A 24,003-nucleotide genomic window follows, 5' to 3' on the forward strand; every position below is an offset into this window, starting at 1 on the left:
AAACAACACATACATATTGGAGTACATATCTACAGATCAATAGTTGTAATTGTTGACATCTGCCACACAAAGAATAGTCAAAAAAAAAAAAAAAAAAAACAAAGAATAGTCAAAGAGGAGAGGCAACCTCTCACATGCCACATAGGCATACCTTGTTTTATTGCACTTTGCTCTATTGTGCTTCACAGATACTTTGTTTTTTACAAATTGGAGGTTTGTGGCAACCCTGCATCAAGCAAATCTATCTGCACCATTTTCCCAACAGCATTTGCTCATTTCATGTCTCTATGTCACAGTTTGGTAATTTTTGCAATATTTCAAACTTTTTCATTATTAGTATATATGCTGTGGTGATTTGTGATCAGTATGACTTATTGAAAACTCAGATGATGGTTAGCATTGTGTAGCAATAAACTATTTTTAATTAAGTTATATACATTGGTTTTTATTTTTTTTATATACATTGGTTTTTAAAGACATGATAACACTTCACAGTTAAGAGACTATAGTATAGTATAAACATAACTTAAATGCATACTGGGAAACCAAAAATTACTTGACTTTATTGTGGTATCTGCTTTATTGTGGTGGTCAGAACTGAACTCACAATATCTCCAAGGTATGCCTGAATTCCTTCCAGCTATATTCATATAGAAAATCTGGGGGCTGACTTCTACTCACTTGTGACTGTTTCTGTTGGATAAGCTGGAGCACCTCATGAGTGAGCCGATAATCCTTGGACCGTGCATCAGTGAAAACATAGATGAAAGAGCCAGGAAGAGAAATTTCCAAGGCAATTTTTATAGCTCCAATACTCATTTCTGGACAATCACCACCACCCTGTTGAGGAGCAGAGAAAAAAATGAATTATTTCATCAACAAAAAAGAAAGGAATATTTTGGTTGTGACAAGTTGTTTTAGAAGCTCTAGAACGAAACAAGTTTTCTTCACATTTATTTTCCATCAGTTTGCCAGTGGATTAGTCACTTTGGTTACCAGGAAATGGAAACTATATAAAGTGATGTGTGGATAGAAAAACCTGTGTTTATGGATAAATTATAAATTCACCCAAATACACAAAATAATAGAAATTGTTATATACTTTTTTCCTAATTAAATGTGGATTCACTCTCCCATTCCCTTACATGACTATTTCATACATCCCTCTTTTCTTATCCGTTATTTGATGACCTTGGTTTTACTGTACTGAGAAGACAGTAGCAATCAGAAGAGAACTTCCATGAACTCCCACCACAATATCTATTAACCTAGCTACATGCCCTGCCTTTACAGTGAAGGAATCATTTGGGCACAGCTAAGGCTAACTACTCACATGTGCCTAATCAAAAACATGGCTCCTGTGGCTTTCCCTCCCTCTACTCCGTTGCCAAACATTCTTCCTTAACTGGATCATTCGTGCCAACAAACTTTTTCTCCCATACCTCAAGCTTTTGCTCAAATGTTACCTATCAGAGAAAACTTCTATGACCACTTCATATAAAATACACACTCTTTGTCATTCTTTTTATTCTGCCTCATTTGACCTACTAACACATGATGTTTGTGTTCATTTCCTACTTGAATAGGTTCACCATATTTTCTTAAACAAAAATAGTCCTCACCCTAGAAAGAATTCTTGTCACATTTATTTCATTCAAAATTTATAGATAAAACTGTAAGTATGCTGTATTTATATTTTTATATATTTTAAATTTAGGATTATATCCAATGTTCTTCAAAATCACAGGTTTTAATGATAGCATAATATTCTATTTGTATCCCGTAATTTAGTTAACCATTTCTCTACTATTGATTAATGCTCTTTCTAATTTTCCTTTATTGTAAATATATAAATACAAATCTATTTTATAGACATGTATAATATATATATATATATATATATATATAATGTTTGATTATTTCCTTAGTATAGATGTCAATAACTATAGGGCCAAGGGAATGGACTTTCAACCAATATGTTTTGAGCAATCAATAACTACTAAACACCCTGCTAGGATTTAGATACACAAAGATGAATAATAAGCTAAAGTATCTTGTCCTTAAGGAACTCATGGTCTAGAAAAAAACAATCAAATAAAAAGCAAGAGAGCTTGCAGTTATAGGGGAGGCCTTATGGTTCTATAGTCCACCAGAATCAGTAAGAGCTCTTTCTCAAAAAGAGAAGAAGATAAGGTTTTTTCTTTAAACTCTGGAGATTCTACTTGACTCTTCCACTGGGGCTTTCCCCAGGCTTCAAACAGTCTCAGATTGTGATACAATATCCTGAGCACCATAGAACTGATCAGGGTCAAAAGAGCCAGGCATTTGAACTGTTTACACTGCAGTTTGGACAAACTGGAGAATCTTTCCTTGCTTTGGATCCCACTCAAAACTTACAGGCTGGGAGCACCATTTATTAAATGAGTTGGAACAGACCTCCAATTGTTATGAAATGCTTCTTAAATTGAGACATTCATGAAATACTAGGTCATTTTGTTAATGGTAGGGGACTGAACGCTGTAGTAACCTGATCTTCATCTGAGAAGATGTCAGCTGCGGACTCCCAGGGATTTTACTCAGTTAACAGTCCTTCCCATTTTTGCAGGACTTATCACCTATCTCCACCATAACTTACATGTGTGTTCATGACATTTAGTTTAGTAGATAATACTGTTCTCAAAAACTTGTATACTTGTATCTTCAAACTGTGTTTACCTTCGAAATTCTAAGTTTACATTTCTAAAAAAGATTTATTTACTTATTTATTTGTTTATTTATTTATTTGAGAGAGAAAGAGAGAGTATGTGTATGTGAGAGAGTGAGGGGAAGGGCAGAGGGAGAGAATCCTCAAGTAGACTCCCTGCCAAGTGCAGAAACCTATTCAGGGCTCAAGTTCACAATCCATGAGATCATAGCCTGAGCCAAAACCAAGAGCCAAATGCCCAAACAACTGAGCCACCCAATTTATTTTTTGGCACCCCCAAGTTTACATTTTCAATAGTTTGTTAAACATCTACTCTTAGGGCAGCCTGGTTGGCTCAGCAGTTTAGTGCCAACTTCAGCCCGGGGCGTGATCTCTGGAGACCTGGGATGGAGTCCCACGTCGGGCTCCCTGCATGGAGCCTGCTTCTCCCTCTGCCTGTGTCTCTGCCAATCTCTCTCTCTCTCTCTCTCGAATAAATAAATAAAATCTTTTTTAAAAAAATCTACTCCTATTGGGATCCCTGGGTGGCTCAGCGGTTTAGCACCTGCCTTTGGCCCAGGGCACAATCCTGGAGTTCCGGGATCGAGTCCTGCATTGGGCTCCTAGCATGGAGCCTGCTTATCTCTCCTCCTGTGTCTCTGCCTCTCTGTCTCTCTCTCTATGTCTATCATAAATAAATAAATAAATCTTTTAAAAAAAATCTATTCCTAGATGTTCTATAGGTCTCCACAATTCCATGGTTTTAAAGTAGACCTCGTTAGATTTTCCCCAACCATATCTTCCTTATTTTTGTTAATCAAATTACCTGCCTCCATAATCAGGCTCAAAATAGAAGCCATTTTGATTTCTTCCTTCATCTAATCAGTAGTCAAACCATATTTCTCTACTTCCATCATAAATCAGTCTCCTCCCTTCCTCCTTACTTCCTATAATTCACTCTTATCATTGATTTTGTTCAGAGTATAGTCTCCAATCTAACCTTCTGCTCTGCCTACCTACCACCAAAATTTATTTTTCCTGAAGTAAAGAGCTATCTAGATCATGCTCTTACCTAAAATCTTTCACTACTTGTGTTGAATCAAATTTTCTTTCTAATTTCCTATCTCCTACTGCTCCCCCACCATAACTTGCTTCCTTTAAGCTAAGACTATTTCCTGTTCTTTGAATATGCCCTTTCTTTACACTGTAATGTCTTTAGTATTTTCATTTATCTTTCTACTACTCCATTTCCACCATCAACACTCCTCATCAATATATGCATGGCTAAATTCTCCCATTTGCTATAAGCTGTAACTGTACTTTGCCAAGTCTTTTAAGTCCTGAGCTCATAGTATTTGCTGTCATATAGTAATTGCTGAGTAAACATTTGACAAATTGAACTATTTTCCTTCTAAGGTTGAGATGATATGCCTTTCCCTCTCTAAAATTTTCTCTTTTTTTTCCCATCAAATATAATTCACTCTTCAGATTTACTCTAGAATGCTTTACACTTCAGTGATATAACATGTTTTCCTCTGCATAATAGTTATTTGGGGGGATTATTGTCTGCTCAAAATGTCCTTGCTTAAGCATTTGTGTACTAGGAATGTGGGAAATAGCTACTGGGAATGTTAATAGCTTTAATATGTTGCATATATTTAATATTTTGCATGGGAATAATTTTTACTTGAAGTCAACTTCAAGTAAATGTAATGAATATTCTGGACTGCTCAAAAAACTAAATTCCTATTGTATTTTCAGAAGCTTAAACAGAAACATTCCTCCTCTGTGCTTGACATCATGCACATGAATGTGAATCACAATATAAAATTTACCCATTCCACAAGCATTTGTTGAATGGCCAAATACACAATACAGCTAGCTCTGTGGTAGAATGATCCTAAGGGATCCCTGGGTGGCGCAGCGGTTTAGTGCCTGCCTTTGGCCCAGGGCGCGATCCTGGAGACCCGGGATCGAATCCCATGTCGGGCTCCCGGTGCCTGGAGCCTGCTTCTCCCTCTGCCTGTGTCTCTCTCTGCCTCTCTCTCTCTCTCTCTGTGACTATCATAAATAAATAAATAAATAAATAAATAAATAAATAAATAAATAAATAAATAAATAAAATGGTCCTAAGGAGAGATTAATTGCCTCTTGCTAATTGTCACCTAATATCAAGAGGCTAGGAGAAGTCTTCTATGGACCAAAAATCAGAACGCTAAGAAACCTCCAGGGATATACGCTAGGAATGACAAAAATGATAAGCCTTGTCCAGATAGTAAAGGGCAGTCTTTGAGCCACTTGACTTGTGTGCAAATTTACTCTAATTAATCAGGAACAACTCTTCTCTTTCCAAAACAGTACAATATTTTTACATTATTACCTTTTTGCTTAGCTAGGTTAGTGGATAACTGAAAATTAAATAAATGTTTTCTTGTAATTTATATCTTAGTGAAACTATTTATCTATCTCATATGGATGCATGGTCTTGAAAATAAAAATGTTTTTTTTCCCTAAAGAAGTATAATGTTATATCCTTATAAGAGCTCACTTGAGTTTGAATTTCTAATCATTTTAAATAATAAATAATCATTAAAATGATCTAGAATACATTAGATATGTGCTATCTAATACAATGGCCACAAACAAGCCTTGAGTGGTTACTGAGCATTTGAAATACAGCTAGTGAAACTAAGGAACCAAATATTTGATTTTACTTTAATTAATTAAAATTTAAATTGAAAAACTAAAGAATTTTTCTAATTTTTCATATTGATGACATGTTGATAATATTTTTGATATAACTGAGTTTAAATTTTTATTAAAATTAAACTGTTTTTAAAAATTACATATGCAGTTCACATCATATTTTTGTCAGACAGCACTGCTTTAGAATGGTTTAGTTAAAAAAAAAATAAATAAAAAAAAAAAATAAATAAAAAAAAAAATAGAATGGTTTAGTTATATAGGCTTCATTCTAGACTATTATTTGTAAGACTGCTGCTTTGATCTAAAAGTTTTCCATGAACTTTGCTTGCTGGCAGAAGTTATTAAAAACAAAATTCAAATTGTTTAATTTACTAAGGATCAGGAATCAAATGACAACCTACTCTAAAAGTTCATTAAGTTTTTCCATATATATATATGAAACTTGTCCTACAGATTTGCTAATAGTGTTTCTCAAATCACTAACTGATCATCTGAATCTTAAACTCAGTTTTGGCAGAAGAGGACTAAAGAGAATTATTGTCAAAATGTCCATGTTTATAAATAAACCTCACAAAGTCAGATATTTTAGGTGGATCTGTGTCAAACTCATGCGCAGATTTTTAAATTGGAGAAAATGGGACTGTGACTGAAACGCTAAAAACAAACTATTTTACATTAGTTCCAAACTTAAAAAAACAGTAGTCCTTTAAAAAAAAACTTAACATTTTATGTTTTGACTTGAATACCAAATGGGAAAAAAAAGTAAAATAATATTTCATAAAACATCTTTAATGGAGAAATTTATTTTTTTAAAGATTTTATTTATTTATTCATGAGAGATACAGAGAGAGAGAGAGAGAGAGGCAGAGACACAGGCAGAGGGAGAAGCAGGCTCCTTGCAGGGAGCCCGATGTGGGACTCGATCCCAGGTCTCCAGGATCAGGCCCTGGGCTGAAGGCAGGGGCTAAACCGCTGAGCCACCTGGGCTGCCCAATGGAGAAATTTAGAACTGATGAACGTAAATCTGTGAAAAGCCTCATTAATTTAATTGACCCTTTTATTGGTAATAATACACTCTACTTCTAATAGCTCAGTGGATACCTCCTCTAAGCCAAGCACTAAGACAGTATTGTCATATCCACTATATTATTACACACTTTACATTAACTGATGAGGTAGGTATCATTTTTAGCACATTACATTGCCACGGCACTAAATTTTGAAAACCCCTTTCCTAGGGTCACATAACCACTAAGTGAAAGAACAGAGATTAGAACTCAATTCTCTCTGGCCTGAGACTTTGTACAAACTCCAGAGAGGCATTTTACAACCTTCATCAACTCTGTGACCACAAGCAAGTAGCCTGTCAGAGGAAAAAAAGGTTCTCATTCTCCACATACCCACCGAATATTTTTCATTCTTCTATTGTAGCATTTGTTGTGTTATAATTTATCTGTTTCTTCCCACTTGATCTTTGTTCCTTGAGGAACTCAGTTAGTGTTCCATTGTGGTTTGATTAATGAAGGGATAAATGAATGAAAAGTGAGTAAATGGGTAAATGAGATTGTGCAAAAGCAATCTTTTTTTTTTTCTTTTTTGAAAAGTTAAAAATTCCTTAATTTTTTATTCCCGGTACCACTATCACAATTTACAGGGCAATATACCTGATGTAATGAAAAGAAAAAGAAAAGGCTACAACAGATAAAAGACCTCAGGAATGTACATCTAATTGACACTACATTGCATTAATCAATACCTGCACTTTTTGCAAACTGTGGCTATGACGGTCCTGAACAAGAAGGGTTTCCTGTTTAAGCTGCAGTAACTTTTCTGACTATGGATCATCGTTCCTCCTGTGGCAGATTTTTACAGTTCCTCTAATGCATTTGGGACAACTGTCTCAAAGTAACCTGCAGCTTTCCTGACGACTCCTTACTCTCTCTCCTGCTAAGAACTGGTAGCAAAAGCAATCTTGACACAGCCTAAGCAAGCTTTCTGTGTTCAGCCTGGGCTTTACCCAAGCCTAGCCCATCTCCTTTCAAGTAATAATTCCAGAGCTAAGACTCTTAAAAGTTCAAATGCCTATATATGTATATTCTTAGTAGTATATAAAACTAACTCCTCCTGTCATATCTCTGTATCTTTCTCTGTCTCTTTGTCTCTCGGTCTCCGTCTCTCTAAATCCTGGCATGCTGTCAGGTTGAATATTTAACAAAAGAAAACAAACATGCTTATGTAAACGTATCTCCCAAAACCACATAAACCTACACACATACACGAAAATGTAAAGTGAGAAGAGCCTGACTTAATTTTGTGTTTTTACTTGAACTGTGAAATATAACTTATCTATATTAGTAGGCATATTCTTGCTCGATATGTTGGTATTCACTTTATCATTCTACCGATGGTTACAATTTACTAAGCTGCCAAATATACTTCAGATTGAAAAAAAATGTGTACTGGAAAAACAGAAGCATGTGAACTTTTACAGTAAATGTCACTCCTGGAATTAAAGAAAAAAAAACTGTAACTTCAGAGTTAGTGATAATTGTGTTTAAAAAATAAATTCCTGAAAAGCAAGATAAAATAAGAATGAAAAGAAATCTTATCAGCCCAGGGAGTAATAAAACAGAGACTATCATGCTGTCTTTTCTAAATATAAGACAATGTGGGAGTGGCACTGAAATAAACCGAACCTTTAAACCCTGAGAGGAGTTGGAGAAAAATGAGGTCCCTATCCAAAACCTAATGGGAAAATGCCCATCAAACAAGGGGTCAGAGTACTAGGAAGCTAATCTCAGAGCAGGCTCTCACCCATGCCTTATTATTTCTCTTCTAGTCAACTCATCAATTCTTCTAGTCTCAGCATCCATTTTCACTGAACTAGTGTTTATACTAGTTTCCTAGACAAGCCTAACTCTAAGCAATGAAAAAAAAAAGAAACTTTCTTGGCAGGTTCATGCCTAAGTCCAAAATAAGTATTAGTGGCCTTATAACACTTACCTTTATTCTAACCTAACCTACTATGCCTTGTTTTAAAGTCAGACCATATTTTTCTTCATGTGGAACACCCACCCACTGCTCGAAGTGTCTTATTTGTGTCATTTACCCTTTACCTGTAAAATTTAGGAATGAAACCCAGTCTTAAGCTGAACCAAAGTTTATAACCCTCAGTTCTCTTCCTTAAAAAACACAGTTGTGTGATTCTATGACAAAGAAAACAGAAGGTACATATGGAAACCATTACACATTGCATTCAACCTAAAACAAAGTTGCATCCAAGCAAGTTTAAATAAATCAGAATGACTATCGAATCCTAATGTATTAGTGACATTTGGTCTTCATCACTTACAGAAAACACAGCAGGGATATACTGAGATAACCAGAGTATATCAGAGCCCAAACTTCAAATCTCTATAATCACAACATGTTACAGTCCAGGCAGTCCACCATACTGCCCTTTACTAGTTTGGAGAAAATGGAATCCAAATCAAGGCATCACAAAACAGTAGACCTTGCTTTCAGACTAACTGCATTAACAGTTAACAATTACAACCATTTCCAGGCTTTCAGGTTATCACCTGTCAGGATCTAACTCTTCAACAACTGATCTTTCAATTTGTTGGAACTTCTTTCATGTTGGTCTTAGGGGGAGATTCAATCACTTCAATTTAAATAATCGTAAAGGATACACAACGTACCAGCCACTCAATATTGTGATTAATAAATCAGAAGATGATATGCCTTCATACTACCTAGAGAATTCTTTCCTTTGTCCTTCAAGGATTCTATACCTTTTTATTGTGACCTTTTCTTTTCCCACCAAATTAAGACACTGCCCTGGTCCCTGGTTGAGATTCCTGATCTCTCTTAATATATGGCTCCCTTGTTTGCTCAAAGAGAATGAGCCAGAAGAGGGCAGGGTTGTGAGCCTAAGGAGGCCCTTGCAACCATTCATCATCTGCTTATTCCAGGATTAGGCAGGCTTTATTTCTCCTTGTTTTCTCCTTGGGCTGTGACCCTTCTTCTGATTTTCCTTAATACTCCTCAGACACAGCCTGCCCACTAAAATCTCTGTCTTCTTTCTACTCTAACAGTCACATATGGATTTTATATTTGGTATTTGATATTATCTTTGTTACTGGGATCATAATTTTGTGATTGTGTAATGTGTGTTTTATGGGTTAAAAACGTTATTTATACTGCTTATGTAATTTTAGGCCTTGGCAAAAAAATGATCAACACAATGCATTTTTAATAATAAATCATTGTAATTTATGAACATTATAATTCATAGGTAAGTTGGAGATAGACAAGTTGTATGGGTTGTTTTAGAGCTAATAGTCATTAAACAAAACTGATGAACTAAGATCTAGATCATTTCACAGGAGGAGACTCATATATATATAAACAGACTAGATAAATGAGGATTTTCAAAAATCAACATGAATCTAGAAGGATGGAAACATGGTTTAAAGTTTATAAGAGGAAATCTGACAGAGTGAGCTGATGACTGCACCTGAATTCAATAATATGATATGACTGCCAAAGAAAGCCCATATCAGCCTTGAACACCAACACAGGCTTTAGGACATCACTCTGGAGGAGGGCCCCATGTATTATCTGGTGATGAAGACCAGTACTATTAAATTCCTAACTGGGGTTAGTTCATTTCTGAGGTATTGATAGGTTTCTGGAAGGGATTCAGACATCTGATGGAATAACTGGACAAATAACAGTCAAAGTGAATACCAATACCAAGACTCCACAATTCTTCCTGACACTTTTTCAAGGCCTAAGAATAAAGACAGCTTTTTGAGAACTGCTGCTAATCAACTGCGATGGAGAAGAAACTCTTAATTTTCTGTACATTCATTTTGTTCAATGTGAGACTGATAGTTTTCTCTAGGAATCTTGGCTTTAGACCAAGAAACATTCTCCCAGTGTAAACATTTTAACCTCCATCCTTACCATCACCTAAAAACTGACAAAATTAGATGCAGTACTTATTACAGGGAATAGAATAATCCTGTGGTTGGGTAAGTAGCATGTACAGTGTCAATCCAGGCATCATGGGTCAGTGAATTCCTCTTCTTAAATGTTATTCTGTGATATGTAACTGCAATATTTACTCTGCAATGAATCATGTGTTTACCCTTTGAAACATTCCCACACATGCACACTTTGAAAAGAAAATCAAGACTTTTATCATTATAATCCATACCTACCTCATTCTGCCTAATATTCTGCTTTGAAAAAGTAATCCAGTAGTCAGTGTACTCTTCTATACTCTCTGTCCTTTGAAATGCACATAAAAGACGGCTAAGAAATCATTTTGCTTTTTGCTCTGGATAGGGTACTAGGGTGGATAGCTAGAAAAGAGCCAAGCATTACCAAAAAAAAAAAAAAAAAGAGCCAACCATTTCCACTCAGGCCCCTCCATTCTCTTTACTCTCTGAGGATTTAGGATATTATTTGTCCCTCAGAGAATTCATATGGTCTAGAAGAAAACTAACAGCAAATGAAAGTTTTAATAGGTGTTTGATTCAAATTCCAAAAACTTTCAACTCTACCAACAAAAATAATCAAAACAGGAAACAACAAATGTTGGCTAGGATGTGGAGAAAGGGGAACCCTCTTGCGCTGTTGGTGGGAATGCAAACTGGTACAGGCACTCTGGAAAACAGTGTGCAGTTTCCTCAAGAAATTAAAAATAGAGTTACCCATGACCCAGCAATTGCACTACTGAGCATTTACCCCAAAGATACAGATGTAGTGAAATGATGGGACACCTGCACCCCAATGTTCATAGCAGCAATGTCCACAATAAACAAACTGTGGAAGGAGCGATGATGTCCTTCAACAGATGAATGGATAAAGATGTGAAACACACACACATACACACACACACACACACACACATACACAGTGGAATATTACTCAGCCATCAGAAAGGATAAATACCTACCATTTACATTGACATGGATGGAACCAGAGGGTATTATGCTGAATGAAATAAGTCAATTGGGGAAAAACAATTGTCATACGGTTTCACTCATATGTGGAATATAAGAAATAGTGAAAGGACCATAAGGGAAGAGGGGAAACTGAGTGGCGAAAAATTTGAGAGGAAAACAAACCATGAGCAACTCCTAACTCTGGGAAACAAAGAATTGCAGAAGGGGAGGTCGGTGGGGGGCTGGGGTGAGTGGATGATGGGCATTAAGGAGGCTACATGATGAGATGAGCACTGGGTGTTATACTATATGTCAGCAAATTTAATTTAAATAAAATTTAAAAAAATAAATAAAGTACTGCCTTCTATAAAAAATGAATCAAAACATCATCTACAAATACAACTAGAGTATGAATACTATCTTTCAATCCCTTAAAGAGCATCTTGTCCATGTGTCTCTCCAACGTGTCTGTGAAGTCATACTTATATTTTAAGCTTAACACAGTAAGTAGTGAGAAGATATACTGAGCAATAAGAACAATTTTTATTTGTAATTAATTTTTTCATTTGCTACTCGGTAATTTTAGGTGAGCCAACTACTCAAAGTGATGAGAGGTAGTAGTAAAAGCCAAAATTTTCAAGAAATAAATTCATTTCATTGAGGATGAGACCAGCCCTAGACCTACATCTGTCTTTAATTTTCTATACCCCTAACTTTAAAATAAAATACAAAGACAAATTCTACAAATGAAATGTCAATTTGATTAGATTAATGAGGTTTCTTAAATGAATATCTAGAAGGAAAATAGAGTGATAAAGGACACTGGCTTTGGCATTAAAAACCTCCAGTTTTGAGACAGCTTTGCTATTTGCCAGTTTGATGACCTAAGACCTGTTTCCTAATATCTCAAAGCTTGAGTATCCTCATTTGTAAAAAGGAATATTTGTGTGGGTGTGAATTCAGAGGATGACTTTAAACTACATGCAAAACCACAAGGCACATGTTCCATAATTGTTGGTCATTTATGGCATGATTATTTGGTGATTATTTCCCTTAAAAAAAAACTTTGGGGTACTAGAGGTAGTAAGTAGTATAACAGAAATAATAACAGCTAACTCAAGCCCATACTTTATGCCAGACACTGCTTCTACTATTCTTGAAGCTTTTACCCGTATTATGAGTTACATATAGTAGACTCCTTGTCTCACCTTCTTCCCTAAATTAAATACATGCCATTCTCCTGTACTTGTAAGAAAGAAATATATATGCATTTGTAAGAAAGAAAACTTAAACAGAAATAAAAGCTGCTGTCTTCAGCTGAATCATGTCCAACCAAAAACAGAAATCACATCTTTCATAGTTTTATAGTGTGTCTATATCTGCACTTACATATAATCCCTTCCCTTTTCTTTTCTAGTCATTTTTCTTTTTTCTTAATTTATTTGTTTTTTTTTTAAGATTTTATTTATTTATTTGACAGAGAGAAAGCACAAGCAGCAGGGAGAGGGAGAAGTAGACTCCTTGCTGAGGAAGGAACCTGATATGGGGCTCAATCCCAGGACCCTGGGATCATGACCTGAGCTGAAGGCAGATGTTTAACCAACTGAGCCACCCAGGTGGCCCCTTAATTTCCTTCTATTATACATCACTTTGGTTTTGAAAATTCATATAGAAGATTTTCCTATAAATCTAGAAATAAAAAGCATACTTTTAACATACTAATACTAGAAAGTAGACAAAGTGTATACTAAACTGTTATCATAAATTGCTCTTCTAAAAACAGCACTGTCTTGTCCTCCTATTTTTAACTGTCATGGCCTATCTGGCCATGGTTTCTCATACTCTTCTTTGGCAGTTAATCCTAGCATCAATTGTTCTTACACTTCAGCAAAACATTTTTTTTTCACTCAACCTCAGCCTGCTGCAGTTTATTTACCCTTTTATTTCTGTTAAAGAACTGCAATAATTGAACCTTACCTCCATCTTCTTCATAACTCTCTTGTTACTATGTGACAATGCTGTTCTACATATTTTTAGTCTTATTCCTGCTTTTTTTAAAGGTCAATTTTACTAATAGATTTGCTTTAGGGACCAACTACCTGTACGAATGCTTGTAATTCCATTATTGTAAAACTTTCCTTTTCTTTGCATTTCAAATGTTTAACTAATTACTTTTTGTTGTTTAAAACATATAGATAAGGGGCATCTGGGTGGTTCAGTCGGTTACATGTTTGCCTTCAGCTCCGGTCATGATCCCCAGGCCAGGGATCAAGTCCTCATCAGGCTCCCTGCTCAGCGAGGAGTCTGCCTCTCTCTCTCTCTCCCTCTGCCCTCTCCCCAACCCTGCTCGTGCTCTCTCTCTCATAAATAAATAAAACCTTTAAAAAAATTATATAGATAAAAGATGTAAAAGAATATTACTGCTACACCATTTTCTAAAAATAAAAAAGGTTATTGTTTCTTATAAAAAATGTGACCCCAAGACAGGACTTTGCATTACATATTTACAGAGATACTAATTTCCCAAGCTCTGTGTGATTTGAATAACATTTGTTGACATGTGTCTTCTCTTCTTTTCCCCAGAGAAAAAGCGCAGATGCTTTTCAAGTTACTTCTTGTTTTCCAGATGAAAGATGATAAAGGAAGATGAAATTAATGTTATAAATTTAGTGATTTAAGTTTGGTGATTTTTTTCTAAGTTTTAAATGCTTTTCAAGTTACCTATATCACTATAAGAAAGTAGCCAGGCCTCCTGTAATGTCAATGCACAATTATTTAATTTATTTAAAACTAAATTTACTTTTCTTGTTTTCTAAACTATTACAAATGCAAAAAATTAATTGACTTTAAATTTTTTTTTAAAAGCTAAGTTCATTTTAATGGGACAGCAATTCTTGCTGCTCGTGATACCAATGATTTGAGGGAATCACTAAAAGTGGCAGAAGAAAAACTTAGGGGTCTAGAAATTATATACAAAACAAAATTTTGCATCTCATACTAAAATTTTATGAAATTTGTGAGATTTAGTTTCTAGACTGATTCATGAAATAATAAAACATTCTCTAACCAAACACTAAAGAGAAAGCAAAATATATTCTTTAGATTAGGTGTTAAGCGATGATGTAGCCTTGAGTCTTTTCATATTTGACCCTTACTTAATGAAATTTTTGCCACTCGTTTAAAAAGGAATAATTCACTAGAAACATTGAATCTCTGAAAGGAAAACAAAAAAACAAAAAACTTCCATGATAGCCCCAGTGCCTACAATAATGCCCAATATTGAATAAAGGAGAAAAGTAAATATTTGTTTTCTTTCCAAATTGGTTGTTCTACTTAAGCATCCTCTTGGATCCCAAGATAATGCAAAAATAAAGCCCATAACATGTATCCAGTCCACAGAAAACCTCCAGAGAAATGTACACCAGCTTCGATTCCAGGAGGAAAGAAAAACAAAGATTATTTTCTTGAACAGAGATATGATATAACCCTATGGAGTGCCTGTATTGGGCTCAATTCCAGAAGGTGATGCACCAGGACTCTGGGGAGGGAGTCAATAAAATATGAGTCAGGAATCATGATCCTTCACCCTGGAGACAAATGGAGCATAGAGGTAACTCCTTGAAGATCCTCTCAGATCAAAAGAAAGGGAGAGGCAGCAAAATCAGGAAGTGCCAGTACCAGGTCTCAATGAGAAAGTGGGGATTTTCATTGTAGCCAGATATTAAAGAATACAGTTCAGCTGTATATTTGCATAGAAAAAATGAATATAGTAAATCCTTTCTTAATATTCTCTCAGCTAGAAATCTCCATTACTCAGCCCTTCTGAATCTCCGTGTAATGAAAAGTGATAATTAGGTCTTTAAGTTATCCTTTGTACCATCAAGGAAAGTTTAAATTATATTTGATATAATTTTTACTGTCAAAATCTGTATTTTTAAAAGAGGCTATACTCATAAATAGCATCTATTTATTCAACAGCTATTTAAGTCCACTCTAGGGATCCCTGGATGGCGCAGCGGTTTGGCGCCTGCCTTTGGCCCAGGGCGCGATACTGAGACCCGGGATTGAATCCCACGTCGGGCTCCCAGTGCATGGAGCCTGCTTCTCCCTCTGCCTGTGTCTCTGCCTCTGTGTGTGTGTGTGTGTGTGTGTGTGTGTGTGTGTGACTATCATAAATAAATAGAAATTAAAAAAAAAAAGTCCACTCTAATGAATATACCAGTTCATCCCACAGGTCAATCAGAAGCTCAACAAAAGCTACAAGGCTCTTGCTCACAGGAGCTCATGGCAGAATAAGGCATCATACAAATTTTAACAACCAGCACAATACAATTTCTAATTCCCATGATCCATGTACAGAGCAGAAATTTTTATGGAAAGATTTTTTTCAGAGGATCTGGACATCCAAAATGGCAAAGAATTTCCTTATTGAGGGACAGAAAAGTAAATTCTAAGTAAGTATCAAGAAATGATTTAAAAAGAATGACACAGTATAAGAGAAAGGAAATAGAGGATTATTAGTGGAAAAGATCATCAGAATAAATTTAGTAAAAGAGAAATAGATGAGGGATAACTATACAAATCTATTTAGATACTTATGAAATATAGCTTATTTTAGTATATAACTTAAAAATTGTAGAGATAGGCACAATAAAAGAAACATGACTGAATACATATTTGGAATGCCAAGCTTTGGTTTTTTTCACCCTATGCCCCCATTATGCTCATACCATGCACAGTTACAAATCAAATCATTCACCCAACAGTAAAACCAAGCTATTAAACTTCAAACTCTAATTTGGACTCTGCTGATTCATATATAGTGGCATATTCATTCATCTGTCATTCATTCATCAAAGAGTGAGGGTACTAGGGTAGTGATGAGCTAAATCAGACATGATTCTTCAAAGTGAAATCCCAACTACTTTGTGATGGAGAGAGGCAGTGAGATAGGACTAAGCCTGGAGGACAGGGCAGGATCTCTTGAGGAAGTGATATTCAAGATTAGACTTTGAATACAGGATTTCAAACTAGGTTAAGGGAATGTGGAAATGAAGGCAGGATGAAGGACAGGAACTTCCTATCTAACGAGAAGACTATGTGCAAAAATGTCACCAGGAGATGGGTAAGGACACACACATGGGGAGGCTCTATGCAAGGCCCCTAAGATAGAGCACAGAGCCCAAAGGAGAGAGTGGCTCTAGGCAGAGCTGAAACGAGACAGATCTCAGGTCACTCAAAATCCTGGGATGAAAAAAAAAAAAAAAAAAAAAAATCCTGGGATGAATTTGATGAGGTGCAGATGACTGCAGAGGGCATTAGGGGAAAATGTTCAGAGACATATTTTGAGATCATTTTGTTCTTAAAATAGAGAATAGCCTGGAAAATAAAAGCAAGAGTAAATACAGGAAAATCACTTAGAAGTGGTTTTTTTGCACTTGTTTAGACTAAAGATATAGTCATTGGGACTAGGGTAGTAGCAACAGAAATAGAAGTCAATTGACATGAAAAATATTTAGAAAGTTAAAAACTTGATCCAAACTTGATGGTTTGGATATTGAGGGAAAGGGGATTACGACTTTTTGGTAGTATAACCAGAATATTGTAGGCATCATTCACAAAGATGACAAATAGAGGACAAAGAGCAAGGACCAAGTAGGGAGCAATGGAAAAGGGCACATTGTGAGTTTCACTGAAGAGGGCCATTGTGACATCCAGGAGACTGACATAAGGGTCTGTATCTCAGAGGAAAAGTCTAGGCTAGAAATATTTATGTGGGTATGGATGATTTTGCTTAAAGGGAGGATATAAAAAATACTTAGAAAGTTAAAAACCAAGACTTGATGGTTTGGATGTTGGGGAAAAGGGAGGTGTATGTTAAGGATGATCCAGATTTTTTGGTAGTATAACCAGAATATTGAAGGCATCATTCACAAAGGTAGCAAACAGAGGACAAAGAGCAGGGATTTAGGACCAAGTATGGAGCAATGGAAAGAGCTGCCTAGGAAGCTGAGGAAAAATGGAAAGAAAAATGAGAGTGTAGGGAAGGATGTATTTGTTAAAGACAACAAAGGTGTCCATATAATATGCTGATGACTGAAATGTTTCCGCTGCATTTAACAAGCCAGAGTTCACATGTCACCAGCTAGAACTACTTTGATGGAGTGGGGCTGTGGGGACTAGAGTGACAAAGATGGAGGGATGAAGGAGGGGGCGGGTATGGAGAATTGATGGTGGTGAATACAGACAACTTTCTTGACACTGAAGGAACTATAAAGAATAAAAGTTATTATTTATAAGAGGATTTGAGAAAAATTATTTATAAGAGGATTTGATTTGCTTTTTATGGTTTGGTTTGTTGGGATTTGTTTGTGTTTTGTTGAGACTAGGACACACTTAAGAGTAAATGGGAACTTTTAAGCAGTTGAGAGAAACTGTTTGAGAGTCCTAGGATCCTGAGAAAGCCAAAGAGCTGAGATCGAGTAAAGAATGAGAATAGGATGGGTGCCAGATGTCAGTGGATTTGAGATATGAGGAAGGGAGGGCTGCAATTTGTATGTGCCTATGTTTGAAATAGTAAGTGAGGTCACTCGCTCAGAGTAGGTCACTCACTGAAACAACCAGTAGTAACAGGTTGAGGGGTGGAGGTTTAAAAAGAGTAGACAAGATCTGTAATTGTCATTGGGAGAAATGAGAAATTTAATTGACCAAAGAAACACAGTAAGATCATGGGAGTATTGAAGAGTTCAGTGGAGATACGTGGGTTTGTATTTACAGTGGAATCAACCTGCCCTGTTGTGAGACTTCAACAGCACTTGGCCACTGGTGGACAGGCATGAATTATGCAGATAACTGGAGTCAGAGAAGAATGAGGTTTTTCCTTTTGAACTGAAAAGCAATGGACAAGAAGGAACAAGATGTGTTTTTGAAGTGATAGAACTCTGAGCTAGATTGGAGGAAAGTAAAAAAAAAAAAAAAAAAGGACAGATTTGATGACCTGGGAGACAGGATAGTGTCCAATGGGGGTGAAGAAGCAGTTGTAAACAATTATGCCAAAAAGCTTAGTGGACAGATGGTTGCTGCTGGCAGTTCAGATGCTTGAATTAGTGATTTGAGAGGTGAATGGATTAGTGATGATAAGGTCCAGAGGGTGTGTGTGGGAATGGAAGACTGCGATGAAGTAAAGAACAGGTTATTGAAGATGACTAGCAGGTCAAGGAATTGAGGGGAGAAGGTTCTGACAGGTCATTCCCATTAATGCTGAAGTCCCTAGAATAGTGGCAGCCCTGAAGGAGAAAGGTACTCAAAGATCCAGGTAGCAATAGCTTAGATGAACTATGGGGAGTGGTCAAAGGTTTGGAAATGACTACAGCAGAGATGATCCACTGAGGGTAGTATGGTGAAGCAGCCCCAAAGAGCAAGGTTTTTGTTTTATTTTTTTTTTAATTTTTATTTATTTATGATAGTCACACAGAGAGAGAGAGAGAGGCAGAGACACAGGCAGAGGGAGAAGCAGGCTCCATGCACCGGGGGCCCGATGTGGGATTCGATCCCGGGTCTCCAGGATCGCGCCCTGGGCCAAAGGCAGGCGCTAAACCGCTGCGCCACCCAGGGATCCCAAGGTTTTTGTTTTAATTAATGGATTTAGCAACAATGATCTCAAAGCACCACTAGGGAGAAGGTACATACTAACCCTATCTCCAAGTCCTGTTTTCAGAATAACAGCTAAACCAATGTTATTCTTCTCTAATAACCAAATTATATTTAGGGTCAAAAATTTTTATACAGTTGATTTATAGCATAGAATATCAAAATTATTTTAATTATATTATTTCTGTTATAGGGAAAGGATTAACTGTTGCTTATGACTCTCAATGAAGGGACTCATTCAGAGCAAGGTTCAGTAAACTTCTTCTGTAGAAGATCATATATAGAAAATATCTTAAGCTATGAGGGCCAAACAGTCTGTCAAAACTACTTATATCTGCTATTGTTGCATGAAAGCAGCCATAGATGATTCATAAATGAAGATGAATCCAATCTGCCCCACTCCTATTTCTATTGTTCAATTCATTCAGTACTCAAGTGAGAAAAATAAGTTGTACTAGAACTTAAAACCCAACAATTATTTCTATCAGATTTAAAAATAAGGGAAATCAGACAAAAATTAAAAGGGTGATTTCCCTTTCCCCTAAAACAAATAAAACTGAAAGCAAGCACTTACCTGAACATACAGTTCTCTGAGTTCATATTGAAATTTCTTGGGATCTGTGGTAATTGTCACTGGGCCAATTTCTATGAAGATAAAAATAGCATAGGATAAATTGTAATCAACTGCATTAAAGACTTTATTGTGTCTGCAAATGTCTTTCTATTTTCCACTACATGGTTATTTATTAATAAGAAATATATAGCCAACAAAACAACAGACTGTTTCTCAGTTTATAGCTATCAAAGAATTACTTACAATTTTCTGGAAATCATGCTTATGCAGGGTGAATTTTTAGCTTCAGGAAATGCAAAGGGGCAATCAAAAATGTCATAAGACAAAGAGTCAGGAGACCCTAGGTTCAGTCCCTTTTTACTCTCATTGTTCAGTGAACATTTATTGAATACCTACTTTGTTGCAAGATTCTAATCACTTATCCAGCCTATAATTCTATTTTTTCAATTTTATATTGTAACTTGTTTGCAACTTCGTAAGTCCAAATTGGTTCAAAATAAAAAATTTAACATTAAACAACATAAAAACAAATGAATGAACTTCAATGCCACAGGGTTTTTTAAGAACTGGCAGAAGCACTGAAATGAGAACATTAAAAGTTCAGGAACTAGTCCTGTCACTTCTTTCCCCCCAGCTGGGGTTACTGGGGGGAACTAACACCATTCTCCTGAGCTGACACTGACCACCATAACCACCTTTGTGGTCACTGTCACTCTCATGACAACCCTGATGTACTGCACAAATCACTACTACAAATGGTAACAAGTAGAGCCACTGCATTCCTTGGAAAATCAGGACCGAAGTAAGTCAGGTGAAAAGAAAGAGCCCAAATACCAGAGTGGGTTAAGTTGGCAATATATTTTTATATATGATACAGCTTGTCTATAGTAAACATTTTAATCCAAAAAGATCATATTTTTTTTTAAAAAAAAGCAAGCTTTAAAAGAGACAAGTGGAAATGGCCTTTATAGGTATCAATTACTTCCTTAAGAAACATCCATATATTTAAGTAATATAGTATTAAAATTCATCAGAGTATTACGTGCACAGATGTATCGTCTTAAATTCCCAGAGTGGATGAAAAGTTTTCTATTTTATCTATTGAAGATACAGGCTCCATTCAAAATGATAATGTGCAACTACAATACAAAATTATAAAAAATATTTATTAACATTGAATTTTTATAAGACACTTTCTAGCTTCAAAGGCACACTCCTAGAAAAAGACTTTATGACTTCAAAGGATAATAATTAGGCTTTCTATAATGTGCTAAATATAACACAAAAACAGACTGTAAGATTTTAGAAATTAATGAGGTAAACTGGAAAGAAACCCAATTTGCCATAACCCATGTAATTTTTTCTTAGAAATTACATGAAAAAAAATGTCTCTATCCTTCATCATAGATTAGACACCTTGCAGTATGCAAAAGGAATGGAGAAGCAACTGGAGAAACTGTGTGAAAATGCAAACATCTGCATTCCATACCAAGCAGAACAGTTATTAGTTATGTGAAAGTCTTGTCCCAAGTATATGGAAAATCATAGAAGCCTACTCCCTCAAGACTAAACAAAGGCATACTTTGCAAAGGAATGCAAAATAGCAAAGAATATGCCAGACAGTTACACCCTGACATATAAATTGTCAGCAGCGTTGTCAAGCCAAACTTCTATGTTCTTACATGGCATAATACCGAAATAATTCGAGAATTCAAAGTGCAAGAATTAGAAAAAAATACGAAGAATACTAGAGGAAAGCAACTATGTAAGAATAAAGAGGGCACACACACAAGAATATGCCCTATAATTTGAATTTAAAAAATAGCCCTGGATATATGCCTGTTCTTCAAGAGTAGAGATCAAGGACTGCTACTAAAATAAGGGGACTGATTAGCCTTCATTTATATCCATAGACTCAAATACCCATTTGTTTTCAGCAAAGATAGGAAATCCTTCCTGAAGCTCATTAAGAAGCATTTTTGCAAACTACACTGGACAGCTGAGATAAATCTTTTATCTGTTATGAGAAATACTCCGGAGAGGTAAGGGCTTTGCTGAACTGCCATATCCCTCCAGCTGTAAGTAACCTTTCCAACTCTTTTGAATTGAATGATATGACTATTTGGCAAAATCAGCCCTCCTCCCTCTCAGAACCTGCTTCCATTCCAGTCTTCCTCCTCACTTAATACAGCCCTGTGCCAGTTGTGTTATGAGCAATTTCCTCTTCTCTTCCTTTTTTGCTCATTTTGGTTTCATCCCCTGCCAAACCTTTGATGACATCCAGCAGGTACAACTTTGTCCTCTCTTCCTGCCTGAACACGGTCCTCTGTTGCTTACAGAATTAAATGGGAATTCTCCGAGACATTCCAAGTCTCTCTTCAATTAATCCAATTTTGTGAAGCATGAGGCTACTAAGCATGAGGCTATTGCGCTTCCTCATTACCCCCATGGCCATCCCCACTGTTTCTCTTTTTCTTAAGATTTTATTTATTTTTTTCATGAGAGAAGGGGGGAGGGGGCCAGAGACACAGGCAGAGGGAGAAGCAGGCTCCATGCAGAGAGCCTGATGTGGGTCTCCATCCTGGGACTCCAGGATTATGCCCTGGGCGGAAGGCAGGCACTAAACCACTGAGTCACCCAGGGATCTCCCACCCCCCACTGTCTTTCATCTGCCCATATGCCACTCATTCTAAAAAGCCTGATTTAAGTCCTACCCCTTGAATATTTTGCCTTTTCTCCAATTTTCTTTAATGTTGTCTTGATAATATCTTTACAACAAAGACATGCATGAGAAAAATGAAGATGCATAGCATTTAACAGAATGCAGAGATCATCTCCACATTATTCAGTTACTTTTATCTAGCTGTTTACAAAGAAAATCTACCAAAAATCAATCAGTCAATCATCAATCTCCAAGTAGAACCACTGAGCTAGAAGGACATTAAAGACTATTTGGTTCACTATCTTTATCTACAGACAATAAAATTTGAGGTCCAGTGAAGATGAAATTGAAAGCTTTGGTGGTGAAAAAAAAAAAGTTAAGATATCTGAAAACATTCTCTACACAATGTATAGCTAGTTAATATTTCTTTTCCAAGATCTTCATTCTGTTGATGATCATATTATTACTAACTTTCTCCTCCTTTCCTCTGGACCACAGGCAAGAAGGCCATTGTTCGAGTGCCTAATCTGATGCATGCAGCATCCAGAAGTCTTTATTGTTGCATAACTGAATATTATCTTTCCAGACCAAAGAACAATAAAGAAAAAAAAAGAATAAAGGTTAAAGGTTAAAGAGCCAGGCCTTCAGATCCTTTATTTCTTGCCCTTTTCATTACATCATGGAGCCTCCATCTTATACCTAAACACCATGCAAGGGGATCCCTGGGTGGCTCAGCAGTTTGGCGCCTGCCTTTGGCCCAGGGCGCGATCCTGGAGTCCCGGGATCGAGTCCTGCATCGGGCTCCTGGCATGGAGCCTGCTTCTCCCTCTGCCTGTCTCTGCCTCTCTCTCTTTCTCTATCATAAATAAATAAGTAAGTAAGTAAGTAAGTAAATAAATAAATAAATAAGTAAATAAATAAATCTTTAAAATTCAAAGAGGAATTAAAAAAAAAAAAACACCATGCAACATAATTAATATGACGGCACTGATTAGTCAACCAAGAAAGTTTTCAGTTTTCCCTATTAACCAAATGTTTTGGTCTTTACTTCAACCAAGCTATTAATGCATAATCAATAGGTACAATTCTCCACATACAGATTATCTTAAAAAGCAAAAGAAACAGGGGTGTCTAGTTTCCTCAGTTGGTTGAGCACTGACTCTTGGTTTCTGCTCAGGTCATGACCTCAGGGTCCTGTGATCTAGCCCCATGTCGTGGGCTCTGTGCTCAGCCTGGTGTCTGCTTGAGAGTCTCTCTCTCTCTCTCTCTCTCTCCCTCTGCCCTTCCCTCTGCTCACGTGTGTATGCACTCCTTCTCAATAAATAAATACATAAATACATGAATACATAAATACATAAAATTTTCTTAAAAAGAAACATTAGGGGTTCCTGGGTGGCTCAATCGGCTAAGCAACTGACTTTGGCTTAGGTCATGATCTCAGAGTACTGAGATGGAGCCCCGCATTTGTCTCTGCGCTCAGCTCAGAGTCTGCTTCTCCCTCTGCCTTATCTCCACTCATGCTCTCTCTCTCTCTCTCAAATAAAATAAAATCTTAAAAAAAGGAAACATTAGGGCAACATGCATTATTACAAATATAAGAAATATATGTGTCATGCTTCAGAAGACCACTTTTGATTAAAAAAAAAAAAAGTGTCCAAAACTCTTAAAGCATTCTCTTTTCATTTTGTTATTTCTCGTTTCCTAGGGACTTATCAGATGGGTTGGATTTATTTCCAGCATCTCAGCCATTGTTCTCTTAATCTGACTTGTT

At 36.3% G+C, this 24,003-nt stretch overlaps 1 protein-coding gene across 3 annotated transcripts in view; it reads right to left on the bottom strand.

Moving 5' to 3' along the window:
• HMCN1 (hemicentin 1) overlaps window positions 1–24,003 on the bottom strand; it is a 458,239-nt gene that overhangs the window by 336,437 nt on the left and 97,799 nt on the right. For all 3 annotated transcript variants that reach the window (XM_072830872.1, XM_072830871.1, XM_072830874.1), the window contains exons 2-3: window positions 19,571–19,641; window positions 682–840 (exon numbers count right to left, since the gene is read on the bottom strand). In XM_072830872.1, the coding sequence (XP_072686973.1) occupies window positions 682–840; window positions 19,571–19,641 (230 nt within the window). The remainder of the gene's footprint in view (window positions 1–681; window positions 841–19,570; window positions 19,642–24,003) is intronic.

Source organism: Canis lupus, chromosome 6 (genome assembly GCF_048164855.1).
Source record: "Canis lupus baileyi chromosome 6, mCanLup2.hap1, whole genome shotgun sequence".
NCBI classification, from domain to species: Eukaryota; Metazoa; Chordata; class Mammalia; order Carnivora; family Canidae; genus Canis; species Canis lupus.